A 14,765-nucleotide genomic window follows, 5' to 3' on the forward strand; every position below is an offset into this window, starting at 1 on the left:
GGATATTGGCAGGACCTGGAACACGCTGTCGTATACGCCGATCCAGAGCATCCCAACCATGCTCAATGGGTGACATGTCCAGTGAGTATGCTGGCCATGCAAGAACTGGGATGTTTTGAGCTTCCAGGAATTGTGTACAGATCCTTGCAACATGGGGCCATGCATTATCATGCTGCAACATGAGGTGATGGTCGTGGATGAATGGCACAACAATGGGCCTCAGGATCTCGTCACAGTATCTCTGTGCATTCAAAATGCCATCAATAAAATGCACCTGTGTTCATTGTCCACAACATACGCCTGTCCATACCATAACCCCACCGCCACCATCGGCCACTCGATCCACAACGTTGACATCAGCAAACCACTCACCCACACGATGCCATACACGCTGTCTGCCATCTGCCCTGTACAGTGAAAACCGGGATTCATTCGTGAAGAGAACACCTCTCCAAAGTGCCAGACGCAATCGAATGTTAGCATTTGCCCACTCAAGTCGGTTACGACGACAAACTGCAGTCAGGTCGAGACCCCGATGAGGACGACGAGCATGCAGATGAGCTTCCCTGAGATGGTTTCTGACAGTTTGTGCAGAAATGCTTTGGTTATGCAAACTGATTATTGCAGCAGCTGTCCGGGTGGCTGGTCTCAGACGATCTTGGAGGTGAAGATGCTGGATGTGGAGGTCCTGGGCTGGTGTGGTTACACGTGGTCTGCAGTTGTGAGGCCGGTTGGATGTACTGCCAAATTCTCTGAAATGCCTTTGGAGACGGCTTGTGGTAGAAAAATTAACATTCAATTCACGGGCAACAGCTCTGGTGGACATTCCTGCAGTCAGCATGCCAATTGCACGCTCCCTCAAAACTTGCGACATCTGTGGCATTGTGCTGTGTGATAAAACTGCACATTTTCGAGTGGCCTTTTATTGTGGCCAGCCTAAGGAAAACCTGTGCAATAATCATGCTGTCTAATCAGCATCTTGATATGCCACACCTGTGAGGTGGATGGATTATCTCGGCAAAGGAGAAGTGCTCACTAACACAGATTTAGACAGATTTGTGAACAATATTTGAGAGAAATAGGCCTTTTGCGTACATCTAACAAGTCTTAGATCTTTGAGTTCAGCTCATGAAAAATGGGGGCAAAAACAAAAGTGTTGCGTTTATAATTTTGTTCAGTGTATTTCCTTCAGGTTTGTTCTGTGTGTCTTTGTGCATGTCTATATGAAGAAGCAGTAGCAATATGAAGACATTTTTAATATGAAATAAAATATCATATCATATCAGAGTTCAAATAACATAGGCTATATGACAAAATAACCACAGCATAATTTTGGTTGAAATGCACGTCATGTGACCATTAACTGACATCAGAGAGCCATGAAAATGTAAATGTCTTGTTAAATTATTGAAATGTGTACTTAAAATCGCAGGGGGTACTTCAAGTAAATATTTTATTTTGTTTGGCTGACAAAAAAAAAAAAGTTTGAGACCCCTGCTAACCTAAATGTGTACATTTATTTGTCAGACTAATGAAATACTATTTTGCTGAAACACTGCCCATTCAACACAGCTTCCTGATCCATTCCGCACTGACCTGGGACCAGTTGCATAAACATTGCTGCTATGTTAAGACGGTGTTTTAAGAACTAGTCTGACCAATTAGCAATTAGTTAGGGCTAATTAGTCCTACATTTCGGATTTAAATTAGACCAATCAACTTTTTATGTACCTGACTTTAAAAATATATAAATAAATAAAATGACCAATCTTGAAGAAGAAAAAAAAGTAAGACTTGTAAGTCTAAGCAGTTTCCGTTCTGAGGTGAAGGGGATGTACTGCCATGTGATATACAGCAGAGGGCGTCCTTGCATCATAGTTGTCAAAACTTGAAGTGCAGTGGAAAACAGCAGTAGAGAGAAAAGGTTATTTTCTATTTTAGTTTCTTGTCAAAATGTATTTCTGCAAATGTCATTCTTTAATCAAATAATCGTTTGTTGTATATAGGCTACAACATATATTCACTATTTCTTTTTTGTCTTGAATGATAGTACATTGGCACTGCGCTAAATGTGTTAGCATTCTTATGCCAGTCTTTCACCAGTAGATGGCAAAATGTAGTGTGCTACAATAATCAGAACTAAATCGGAGGTCAGGTCAACAGCAGTTCCTGATAAGGGCACTGGCTCAGATGTTTGCAGACTTTGCACATGTGGATTTGAAGCTCATATTTAACCTGGAGTGAGGCCAAGATCAGATTATTTTATTGTCTTGTGGTTTTGAGCATAAGGTATGTCATTATTTATTAATGTGACTCTCATGGGTTCCTCCTGGAGTCTCACACACACACGGGCACAAATGGGTGATGATGTCCTGTGGCTGTGACAGGTGGGTGAAGGCTTTTGAGTTCACAGTGCTGCCTTGCTGTCTTCCACATGGTCTGTTTTAGAGATTAAAATGAAACAGACATTCATAGAAACAACATTAGTCATCAAAATATTGCTCTCTTACGAACAACACTAAACACATTCACATTACAGAGAAATAACAACAGAAGCTAATATTCTAGAAAGATTAGCAACATCTTCAGATTTCTACTATCTAACTGTGCCAGAAAGTCTAATTCTGCATGTTTGGAAATTATTTAATTAAATATTCAAATTTTCATCTCAGTCTCTTCACTGATACGCTTGGCTCCTTATAAACAATTACACAATTGAGTTTTGTCAATTTTGATTTAATGTTAACTTTTTATATTGAGGATTTCATAAAAATTGTTGCAGGTTAAAAGTGTACATTTGGGGATACAGTCCCCCCAACCCCCCCCCAAAAAATTGTATGACTTTCTTTCTTCCCATTTTCAAACATACAATTTCAAAGTACAATGGGACAGTAATGTTTGAAACAGTAATGCCGTTTCCAAGTATTTATCTCTACATGGTTACATTGCCCAACAACATTTCATCTCTATTTCCTTTCCCTTGTCAGGAACGTCTCATGCTCCACATTACAGGATCACATATAGTTTAGCATGAGTATTCATTGTAAATGTTAAAATCTTTCACAGTTAAGTCTCCCTTTAGACCGCCTGACTGTTGGAAGAGAGACCGTGCGAGTGAGAGACAGTAATTAACTGCTTTCACGACTGGAGCCATTAGGAACACGGCGCTGCATTAAAATGGCATCGTAATGGCTGGAGGCAGACAGGCTGCTTGAACAGTGGACACATCCGAGTTCTGCTGGGAGTAGAGTGCTGATGGGACATCACAAGCTCACATTTTTGAACTAAAGGCGAGGAGACAGCATCCAACAGTCCTTGAGACGTTTTAAGTTTTTAGGTTGCAGTCACAAAATGGAATTAGACTGTATGAGTGTCATTATACCTGTAGAATCCCTACCAGGGGCGACGCTAGACACTTCTTCTGGGGCATGAGCCCCAGTAATGTTTTGCTGTACCCCAGTAAAAATTTTCTGACAAATCAGTGTCTGATACTAGATTACAGTAGATACGTCTGAAAATAGGCTTTTATTCATTGAACGTTATCATTTACATAATTTGAATGATCTAAAACTTGAAGGGTGATTGTAACATAATGTGATGTGGGTTTTTAAAAGCTTATCTCAAATGAATAATGCTCATAAATGGCTGTTGAGATATATATATATTTTTAAACAGAGTAGAGGCTTGGACCTGGAAACAGTATTCAATACATCACAACTTAAAAATGAGATATACAGATCTAAATGTTTATTTCAAAAGTACAAAGTAAAAGATGTAGCCTACACTTTAAAATACTTCACAATAAGTTATCTTTAAAAGATATTCCTATACAGAAGCAAGATTGGATTACACAGTGATATTTATATTATCCATATTCTGCATGGCAAATTCACAAACTTTTCTATTATAACTTTTGAAGATTCCTTAGTAAAAAATTAATTAGTACATTTGCTGGGATAGGCTATTAGTAGACCTACTGTACATTACGTATGTTTTGCTTATGACAACTTAAGGTATACTTTAACAAAATGTAAGGTTAATATATATATATATACACACACACACACACACCCCCCCTCACACACTAGCAATGAAAACAAACCACTGCTTTATATGTGGCCAAGCAATGCACTGACTCTAAAACACCTCACTGGAACGCTCAGCCAATCAAATGAGAGGATTAGAAGAACACATTTTTGTATAATTACGCTGCTTGGGCAATCAAATTATTAGAGGACCGAAACTAACTATTGTATAATTATTATTTTATTGTTTTATATATTATTATTTGTAAAACGGGTGTGAATATTATTATTATTATTATTATATTAAGAGAGCTGCCTGGGAGTCTCCATCACGAATACCCTACATTTTTCTGAATGAAAAACGGAATAAAGCTTCTTTTAATGCGGATAAATAATAATGAATCAGGCCATCAGGGGATGAAAGAGGGCTCATTATAGATGAAATGGGTGAATGAAGCAACATTACCGTTGACGACCACAGGGTGGCAACACACACAACTCTGCAGTTAATCACATGTTCAATGGAGCTTTGAAGTTGCCCGTGGATGTCATGTACCAAAATTGTGATGGGTGCACACATAGCCATAAAAGTGCAGACCCCGACACACGGAAGCCCCGACGAGAGAACCGAGGAAAGTTGTCCGGGGCGCACAACTCCACGAAGAGATGAGATCCCACCGGAGAGACGCGCGCCGCCTGAACGACACGGTTTATTTTGTTGATTGAGAAAAGTTTCATGAAGATATACAATGTTTATAAATGGGAGTTCTCTGAACAGCTCTGCACTGGACCCTAGCGAGCAAGCACTTCACCGGCCACCCTGGGTCACTACTACTCTCGGGTGTTTCCTCATATTCACTATAGTGGTGGATATTTTAGGAAACCTGCTGGTGATTTTCTCCGTCTACAGAAACAAGAAACTAAGGAACGCAGGTGAGTTGCGCGCGCGAGCCAGCACAGGTACATTCACGTTTGACACGCTTGTCACATTTATTTAACATGAACTGCTTAAAAGTGCTGTTTCGAATCATGGAGACAGAAGAGGATACACCGCTGACGGGCAGGATTCAGAAAGATGAGCGCGCACTCATCTCTGATAGCGCGCACTTCTTTCCATCAAATCAACTCGCCGGTTTTATTCCGAGATATGTAGCCTACATTTAGTGTTTGCCCTTAACGCTCGCTGATATACTTAAGATTTTGTTTCAAAAACAACTAAATTGTACTTCAAATGTGTGCGTGTTTTTACGCATGGCTGTTTGCAAACGTGCCATCATATCGAAAAGGAATACCAGTGCTCACACCAAGACAATGTTTAGCTAATAAAACGTTACGTTTTGGTTGATTTCGCATTAGGCTACATTCCAGTGTTCATGTTACAATGTGATTATAAATACAGAGTCATACAAATGTGCGACATGTGCTTAATATCTAATTATTGAGCAACTTGTAAACACACTTCGTTATGACTTTAAATTTTAATATGGACCCTATGCATGTTTGGTCGAGTACATCAAATATAAGGCAGTAACTCTAGAGATGCTTCAACCCATTCAGTGTCCATTCCAATGGACGTTATGTTTTTGGATGAATTCTGCCATTAAATATACATCAATAATACGATATTAAAATGAAGCCTGGATGTGGCATTAGTAAGGCTAGTCATAATCATATCATCATAGATGAGATCTCGATTAATGGACAGTGGTCTCAATGTAAACAAAAGATGTGTACTGTGTGCTATTGCAATACAGCTAGATGGGATTTCAGTAATAATCCTACTACACATTTTAAGTCTTCATCAAAACTTATTTTTCTTTTGTAAGATGCCAAAAAACAACAACTATAGTTGGTCAGTGAAAGGTTGCAGGTTTGAACCCCACAGAAGGCGATCCGAGGGCCATCATCATTCTCCCTTCATTAAGTGTATACTTGTATACATAATTGCTGCAGATTTTTATTTTTTTATTTTGTTTTTGATGACCTTTTACCATTCAGAACAAGTAGGCTAATTGAATACCAGCTATTAGACGGTTTAATATTTGTTTGTTTTTTAATTAAGTGATTTAAAAAAAAATGTATTTTTTCTAAATAATAGAAGTATAATTATAATTCTACATTATTTAGAAAAAAATACATATACAGATATATCTGTAAGTTGCTACTACTGTTCAGAACCAATTTCCATTATAATGGACATTAGAATAACTGTTACAAATATTCAACTTTATTTTTTTTTATCCAGGTCTGAACAGGTTAAATGAATTATTTTAGGGACTCCATATCTGTGTATCTGTCAGCAGCTGCTTCGGGTCTTCCCTCTCTTTTGCTGTGTTATCTTTTGAGATTGTCTGGTTGGCACGCAGCCTATCCGAGTGTTAAACGCTGAACTGAACCTAAAGAGAGGCTCGTTCGTTGGATTTGATTGACATGCTGAGCCGGATATATGGCAGTTTGTTTTGGCATTCATCTAACCACATCAGTATGAAGTGCCATGGGATTGTATTTCTTGGCATGTCAATCATAGAGTGGGAAAATAACACATGGACAGAGACCTGTCCAAAATCGTAATATCAGCAGATAAGTGCTGGGAAACGTGACTCATACAGACTCGAGTCGAATAACATCGGACTCAATTTAATTAAGCTTTGACCCACATTGTGGAAATATCTTTTTTTCTTTTTTTCTCCAAGGCGCTCATTAAATGTGTGTTAGGAGCGCGGATATTTGTGACGTTAGATAAGTATATGGAAAAAGCTTGACGGATATCCGCGCTCACAAAGTAGGCTATGTTGTGCTCGCGTGCCGGTGGGGGGTGTTTCAGTGTCGAGTTCACGCGCTCCACACCGTCAGTTCCCGTGCGCCTTTGCGCTGACCAACGCTATCACAGAGATTGCACTGCAGCATGTGCGTCTGTACTTAACCAGCGGAACATGTGATTAATACTTTCATTCATTTTGTAACAATTATAATCCCCTGTTTCATTTCTAATCCTCAAGAATTAAACGAATCAAATATAGCCTACACGTGCTTACGCAATATAGTATATGAATGCTGTAAAATGTCTTTAATCCAAATTCATCAATTTTTATCAACAATTAATACAGCTAATTAATCAAAAAATAATTAATTTAAGTGCTTTATAAAATATTAATCATTTTACATGCAGTGTAAATGTACCTTACATGCCCACTCTGACTTTTCAATTTGCAATTAAATAAATTTACATTATTGTTGTGTTTCTATGTTTTACGGGGATTGTCCATAAAGATTTTTTATACTGTACAAATTGTGTATTCTATCCTCTAACCCTAACCCTACAACTACCCCTTATCACAGAAAACTTTCAGCATTTTTACATTTTCAAAAAAACATAACTTAGTATGATATATAAGCTGTTTTCCTCAAGGCATGTCCCCATAACATATGGTTTACCAGGACCACACACACACATGCATTAACATGTAAAGCTTAGATTATAGGTGCAAATCTTAAACTGATGAGTACTTGTCTTGAACACTTAGTATCCTTGGAAAAATAATGTAATTTGTCAAATAGAGCTTATGTCAGTTTTTATACCTTTTAAAAGGACACTTTTTTTTTTTTTTTTTGCTGATTAATCACACAATCAGCACGTTTAAAAATGGCTCTTCCCTCACCTGTTTTCATTCAGTGCTACTTTTATGATGGTGTCACACCTGGATTTTGTCCAGCAGCCCGGAGGCAAACCTAGCAGAGCAGGATAAAACATGGAGAACACTTACTATGGACCCCCCCTGGCCACTCTGCACCTGCTGTGCTCGCTTCATCTGAATAAATGCACAGAAAACACACATAAGACGAACAATTACCATAAAGTCCCTGTTTGAAATTCAGAATGATCGAAGCAGCCTGGACAAATGGCTGTCCTCTAGTGACAGTGTGTGATGGGGGAGGAGTGCTGTGCCGCTGCCTGTGTGATTGCAGTGCTCACCCATAATCTGGGATGTCTCTCTCTCAAATCATTGTACGTGTAGCGGGCAGTCGGAGCCTTGTTTTTAGGTCAGAGGAGGATGTGAGTGGTGTGTGTGTAGTCATGGAGAGCTCTTACTGTATGCAACCCACAGGCTTTAGCACACAGCTCAGCTTTACAACTTGAGTGTTTTTTATAGTATTTGCACAATTGGTGCTGCTATTCACAAGCACACTTTTATTTCTGTTGGGTGAAGAGAGTTGTGTGCAGTGAAGACATGAGTGTGGTAGTAGCTGGATGGGGATAATTTTTAAACTTTTTTTTTTTTTTTTTTTTTGTTTTACAACAGTTTCAGTGTTCTTAATCTAATGAAAGCAAAGAAATTATTATTATTTTTTTTTTTTGGTAATTTGTCATAAACTACATATGCGGCATGGTATTTGGGCAAAGCAATTTTCAGCAGCCATTACTCCAGTCTTCAGTGTCACACAACCCTTCAGAAATCATTCTAATATGTCGATTTTCTGCTAAAGGAACATTTGTTATTATAGTTAATATTTTTGTGGAAACCTTGACATTTTTTGAGGATACTTTGGTAATTAGAAAGTTGAAAAGAACAGCATTTATTTGAAATAGTTTTTTTTTTGTTGTTTTTTTTTTGTTAAATGCCTTTACTTCCACTCGATTAATTCCTTATTGAATAAAAGTTATTTCATTAAAAAAAAAAAAAAAAAAATTCACTTTCGGAAATCACCTAATGGATCATTATATATATATGAAGACTTCAGCTGCAAAAGCCTCTAAGTCCGTCTAACGTTTTTCTTTAATATTAACATTTTTATCAGGCTCCTATGTATAGGTTTCTACCGACATTTCTGAATGGGCTGAGGCTGGGATTTAGTGAGTTTGAAGTGAAAGTATTTGATGAATGTGTAGCTACTATGTACGGAGAGCATTCACTCAATATTATTGTCATTTTTGACATAGGTGGCTTTTAGAGGCTTTTACACCGAGGTCTTCATACATACATCATCCTAGGGCGTCATATACTGACGCTTTTGAAATTTCTTCAATATCCGACGCAAAGGGCACCCTTTAGCGTCAATATGAGACGCCGGTTATGGGTAGGTTTAGGTCTGGGGTAGGTTTAGGGTTAGACCGCTAGGAGGCGCCTCCTAGACTCATATTTATCTGCGTCTCATATTGACGCCTAAGGGTACCCTGTGCGTCGGATATTGAAGAAATTTCAAAAGCGTCAGTATGACGCCTTGGGATGAGAACGGGCTGATATATATTATTATTATTGTTTTTTTTTGTTTTTTTTTGTAGATTGGATAAATGCACTAGCAGCTATAAGCTTCATTTCTGCTCGAGGTGTTGGCAGTGTTTTCCCTGTGGTCACAAATTATTCTCTGTTTGTATTGGCTGACTCCTGTTTTCCCTTCCGTTTTATGCTCTTTGCTATTTTGTGGCTTGGGTTTATGCAAACACAACATTGATTCATTCACTTCACTGTTGCTGTTTATTTTGCTGTGGTTGTTTATTATTGTATTATTTTGATGTGCGGGTGGGGAGTGATGAGGCCTTTACTGTATTGTAAGTGAATTGTGGGAAGAGTTTGCCATCTGTAATAAGTGTAGCCAAGGAATTAGTGCAGATGATCCCAATGATATCCTTCCTGAAGACTTTCCAAAGTCTAAAAGGAATTCATTCACAGATGTAGTGTTTATAGTTCTCAGTGGATTGAAATGGATTTACAGGTCACAACTGGTCGTGTGCTACTGAGTTTGAGGGAAAGAATCAAAGACCCCAACAGTAGCCTACTTCTGTTTCATTGCGACTTTAAGCTCTGTCCAGTGGAGAGATGTGTGGGACTGGCTTCAAAAAGACAACCTGGGGGATTTGAGAATTGAAAGAGGTTTTTACACTCTACATGGAAAGAAGTACACTAGGTATTATTGCTTGGTTACTATTGTACTGGTCCTCAAAAGTTTTTGGACCACAATTAATGAGGAAGGAAATGTTTTGATTTGAAACACTGTAAGTGTTCAGTTGACTTAAAAAAAAAAAGTGAGGAAACCCATTGCCTTAATTAAGTAAATAAAATTCATCCATAATTAAAAAATTATGTGGAATTGACATAACTTTATACATGTATTCCTTTTCTGTTATGCTTTAGGACAATGACAGTATAAAACCAATTATTTTATGTAGGAAACAATTTGTTGTCTATAACATCACACATTTTTTTTAAATAAATGTACAGCGGGGGTCCCTTCATGATGGGGGTTCTTATTGCAATTAAAACATTTAAAAAACCCTTGATCTAAAGCAGTGCCATGCATTTTTAAGTGAGCTGAATTATCTAAACCTTAGTATTTTCTAAATATTTTTTAGGGCCACTGTATCAATCTGTCAGATGTTATTAAAATCCACATTCAATATGGATTCTAGGAATCAGAGCTAATGTGTATCCATTAGGCCGTAAAGCTGAACAAGGTAACCGTCCCATCTTGACTCGTTAAGCTTTTACAGGCGTATAACGTGTTTCAAGGGAGAGTTAAAGTAAGAGTGCACTCTACTGTAAGAAACATCCTCTCAGTTTGTGTCCCCATGAGTCTGACCTCTGCACATTTTGGTAAAACTTTTCTGTTCTTTTCTCATGTGTGCCCTACTAACCATATTTGAATCTTAAAGGTACAATATGCAAGAATTTTGTATCAAAATATCCAAAAACCACTTGCACAGTGTTATATATTTCTTTCAATTGTGTGCTTACATTATCCTAAATGTTTCCAAGAATTTGTAAATTCAGAGAAATTCACAATTTGAAATAGTGTCCGTCCCTGTTCCCTTGTCGCCTGTCAATGACGTAATATCCGCGTTATCCCTGGTTTCCGCTTGTACTGCCATAGTAACCATGGCGACAGACGATCACGCTGTTGTTGTTTCGTTCAAACATTATGGACCATGGCAAGCAGACTTCGGGACAAAAGGAGAACTAAAACGAGGATCAATATTGGCATGGTGTTTTCGAGATTCAGAGAGCTTCGCGGCAAACTTCGACTTGACAGAGCTTCACGAGTCACGACTTGACAGGGATGCTGCCCTTGCATGTGTAGCCTAGAAATCTAGACGCACTCTAGCGGCAGCAAATTTTATTTTGCAGCCAGGGTGGTCTAGCAATTCTCCGTTGGCTTTCGAGCTGGAAAAACCAAACTCTAGTCAGGCCAATCACATCGTGTATAGAGTCGGTGGGCGTGCTTAACATAATGACGGCAGAGTTGCGACTGTTCCGCGTGAATTCCCTGCTACTTGAAAACAAAGAATGGCTGCTACTGCTGGTGAACAGCGGTCTTTCGAATCGGCTTTGGCCGCGACTCTGGAGGACTTGGAGTTAAGATTTTCTTTGAGAAAAGAACAAAGAACGGCACTTCAGTCATTCTTAAAGTGTTCGTAGTTTTACCGACCAGATACGGCAAAAGTTTAATCTATCAACTAGCTCCGCTGGTGGGAAAACGCTCTGGTTGGTTGTAGCGCTATCCTATTACGTGCAGAGGGAATTTGAAAGACAACCGTTTATTCCGCCCCTCGGATTGAGCCGTGCCAATGGTGAGTTTACAGACCCAACATCTTGATTTGGGTCTGGCTTGCCAGGCTAAGACAGGTGAGCAAATGTACATAAAACAAAATCAGTGTTATATAGCTCAACATGATGAAATGTTAGAATATGATCAGTATGTTATTCTAATGTTGATCTAGCTTACTGCTAGTCTCATGTAGCAAACTAACTAACACATAGGATAACATTATAACTTTCAATACTCTCAAATGCAGTTTAGTGTGATAGTGTAGTAGACCAAGTGAAACAGCACTGCGTTACCTCAAACGTTTAATTCACCAAATAAACTGACCCATATGAGTAATAATTCAGCACTTGCGTGTAGTTCGTTCGAATTAAATGTCCTCGTTCCTTTAAATCCGCGGGACTCGCGTGTGGCGCTGATATCTGTCTCTCATTAGCAATCGCGCCCTGTTTATACCACAGTCATGTAAAAAAACATGAATGTATTAATTCATCCATAAACATATTTAGATCCATCGGCATGACGACAAGTTCCATGATTCCGCTTATTCACTGTTCATCAACCTACGCCTTTGTTATTGTAAGAGGTTAGCGACCCCTAGCGGCGAAAAAAATGACATATTGTAGCTTTAAGCATTTAAGAGAAAACTCAAGTCACCTCAGTTCAGCTGAATTTTTTATCCATTTCTAGAAAAGATGGATGGAGTGGACAGACTGATTGTTCTTTGTGAAACATTTATTGCTTTCCTAGGTAGATCTTACGCATTTAATCTTTCAAAAATATCAAGTTAACAATTTAAGTTTTATTTCCGTAGTGGTGTGGAAAAAATGCAGATCTTGCTTTATTACTTGTAATATCGTCATCTTTTACATGCGGTTTTCCTCAGCATGCACACATTTACTAATTAGCAGCATGATGAACATCATAGAGGGAATCATAATCACATCCATGTGCTGAAATGCCATCATATCACTGCTGATTTGTCTGTTTTTTGGAAACATGTTTTTTCATTTTTTTCCTGTGCTTACAGGCCCTTTTCCACCATTGTTAGCGATAATAAGCTGACAGGCTGGTAAATTCCAGGAAGTTGGTGATGTGTGTTTCGGTTCTGTCACGTCCTGCTGTGCTCAAGTGTTAGTGTTTGTATACACGGCTGCATCTGTAACCCCCTGTAGAGCTCAGGTGCTCGGTCTCGCACACATAGATGAATACACACACAAACACACAATACCTGGAGCAGCGCTTCCAATAAAGATCACAAGTTTTTCACTCAGGGACTGAATCCAAAGCATGTGTAGGAGAACATTTGTTATTTTACTCCCAAATATGTAATTATTTATGTTACATTGTTGCTTTTTATGGAAAGTAGTTAATTAATTTTGCATTACTTTTCTCACCGACAGCTGACTTGTGTGATCTCTCTTCCAGAACAGTAGAGTCATTAGACATTATAGAAAAGATTATTATCAATAAAACACAATATGCATTATAAATAGTTCACTAATAATATTTTACTGGTATTATTTATATTTATGCAAGTTGTTTTATTAATAATATTTATTATCTAAACAGTCAAATTTGTTCATATTTGTTTTGGTCTGTCTAATTCTTAAGCTACACACTTCTCACTTCTGAATTGCTGTTATTCAAAATGATTAACCAAACAAAACTTGATCTGCGCTATTCTTTATAGATGCTCAACAAGTACTGCCATTTATCGGTAGACCCAATATTAAGGAATTAATTTGGAATATGTGAATCTATACTGGACAACTGTTTGTTTCCTTAACATAGTATGTCTGCAATGACTATGCTCTTTTATACATCCCACATTGCTTGCAGTGTATAAGTCTACAGCTTTGTTGATTATATAATGGGAACAATCCAGTTGTTGTGTTTTGCTGGCTTGTAGAGCGTAGGCTTAGGTGGAGTTTAAAGTCCGCATGAAACGTAAGTTGTGATAGTATTTGCTTCCCTATTGTGATGAATGTCCAGGAAAACAGCTTCTCGAATAAGAAAAAAAAATTAAGGGCGGGACTTGATTTTGTTTGTCTGGATTTGATTGTATTGTTGTTAGTCTTACATGGCCAGACCTTCAGACTGACGCTCTGGACTCCATCGCAGCTTTTCTTTGCTAAGGACCGCCCAAGTGGACGTTTGACTGACGTGTAACACAACCAATCACAGTTCGTTTTCATGTTTAGGGGTGTGACAATATAATGTCATTGTCTCTACAATAACAGACAGGCGTGCATCTAATAAATTGTTCATTCAAGGACGTTGTGCAAGTTTACTGCAACAATGGAGCCACGAACTTCACATACTTTTGAAAATCCAGCGTTTAGTTGATCCTGGTAAGTGCTCATTGTCACAGTTGTAAACACAATGGTTTTCTTCTTCTACGAGGGGTTGGCATTTGTTTCTAGGCAGACCGATAAAGCACGCAACACACACGTCTCCCGGACATCCTGTAGAATTCATTTATAATAAATACTGCAATATAAAAAAAAATAAATAAAAAAAAAGAGTATTTGATTTCAAGTGTGAAATAATGAAATTTCTATTCAATTTGTCAGTAGGCTATATATATATATATATATATATATATATATATATATATATATATATATATAAAAAAAAAAGAGTTAAGTAATTTAGGTGTTAGGGTGTAAAGTCAACATTGTAATTCATAACTACGAATCATTGCTGCTGAAAACCGATAAAAAAATCTCAAATTTCTATTTCACAAAAGATGTTTTCTGTTATCCAGGCACCCCATATTTCATGGCCAAATGTATTTACCACTTTCAAGGATTAAATGAGCATGTCAACTTATCAAAGTTAATTAAAGAACTCTAGAGTCAGGTTCTCTGACCCATACAGTTTTTTAATGGTCTGCTCCACATCGGTAAGATCAGCGTGATAATTTCTCCTGTTATCTTATTAATGCTGTTTTTGAGCAATTAGCAGCTTGCTGCGATTTAAGCTTTCTGCTTGCTGCGATTAAGTGGTAACTTCCTTACCGCTACATATGAAATGAATAAATGAAGTGTGTGTCTCTGGTGTGGTGTGAGTTGAGCTAACAGAGCAGTAGTGTGAGTTTGTGAGCATGGCGAGCGTGTGGGTTTGTGCTAATGGATAGGTTGGTAGTGTGTTGAGAATTGTGTGTATATACATGTGTATAGAGCAGACGTAGTGTAG

At 38.0% G+C, this 14,765-nt stretch overlaps 1 protein-coding gene across 1 annotated transcript in view; it reads left to right on the forward strand.

Annotated features, from left to right (window-relative positions):
• The first annotated feature begins 4,582 nt into the window (after positions 1-4,582).
• Positions 4,583-14,765, forward strand: part of mtnr1aa (melatonin receptor 1A a) — a 104,374-nt gene continuing 94,191 nt past the window's right edge. Inside the window, exon 1 of the mRNA XM_084106724.1 lies at positions 4,583-4,958. Within this exon, the coding sequence (XP_083962850.1) occupies positions 4,775-4,958 (184 nt within the window). The 5' untranslated portion in view covers positions 4,583-4,774. The remainder of the gene's footprint in view (positions 4,959-14,765) is intronic.

This window comes from Abramis brama (genome assembly GCF_963993115.1).
Source record: "Abramis brama genome assembly, chromosome: 2".
NCBI lineage: Eukaryota > Metazoa > Chordata > Actinopteri > Cypriniformes > Leuciscidae > Abramis > Abramis brama.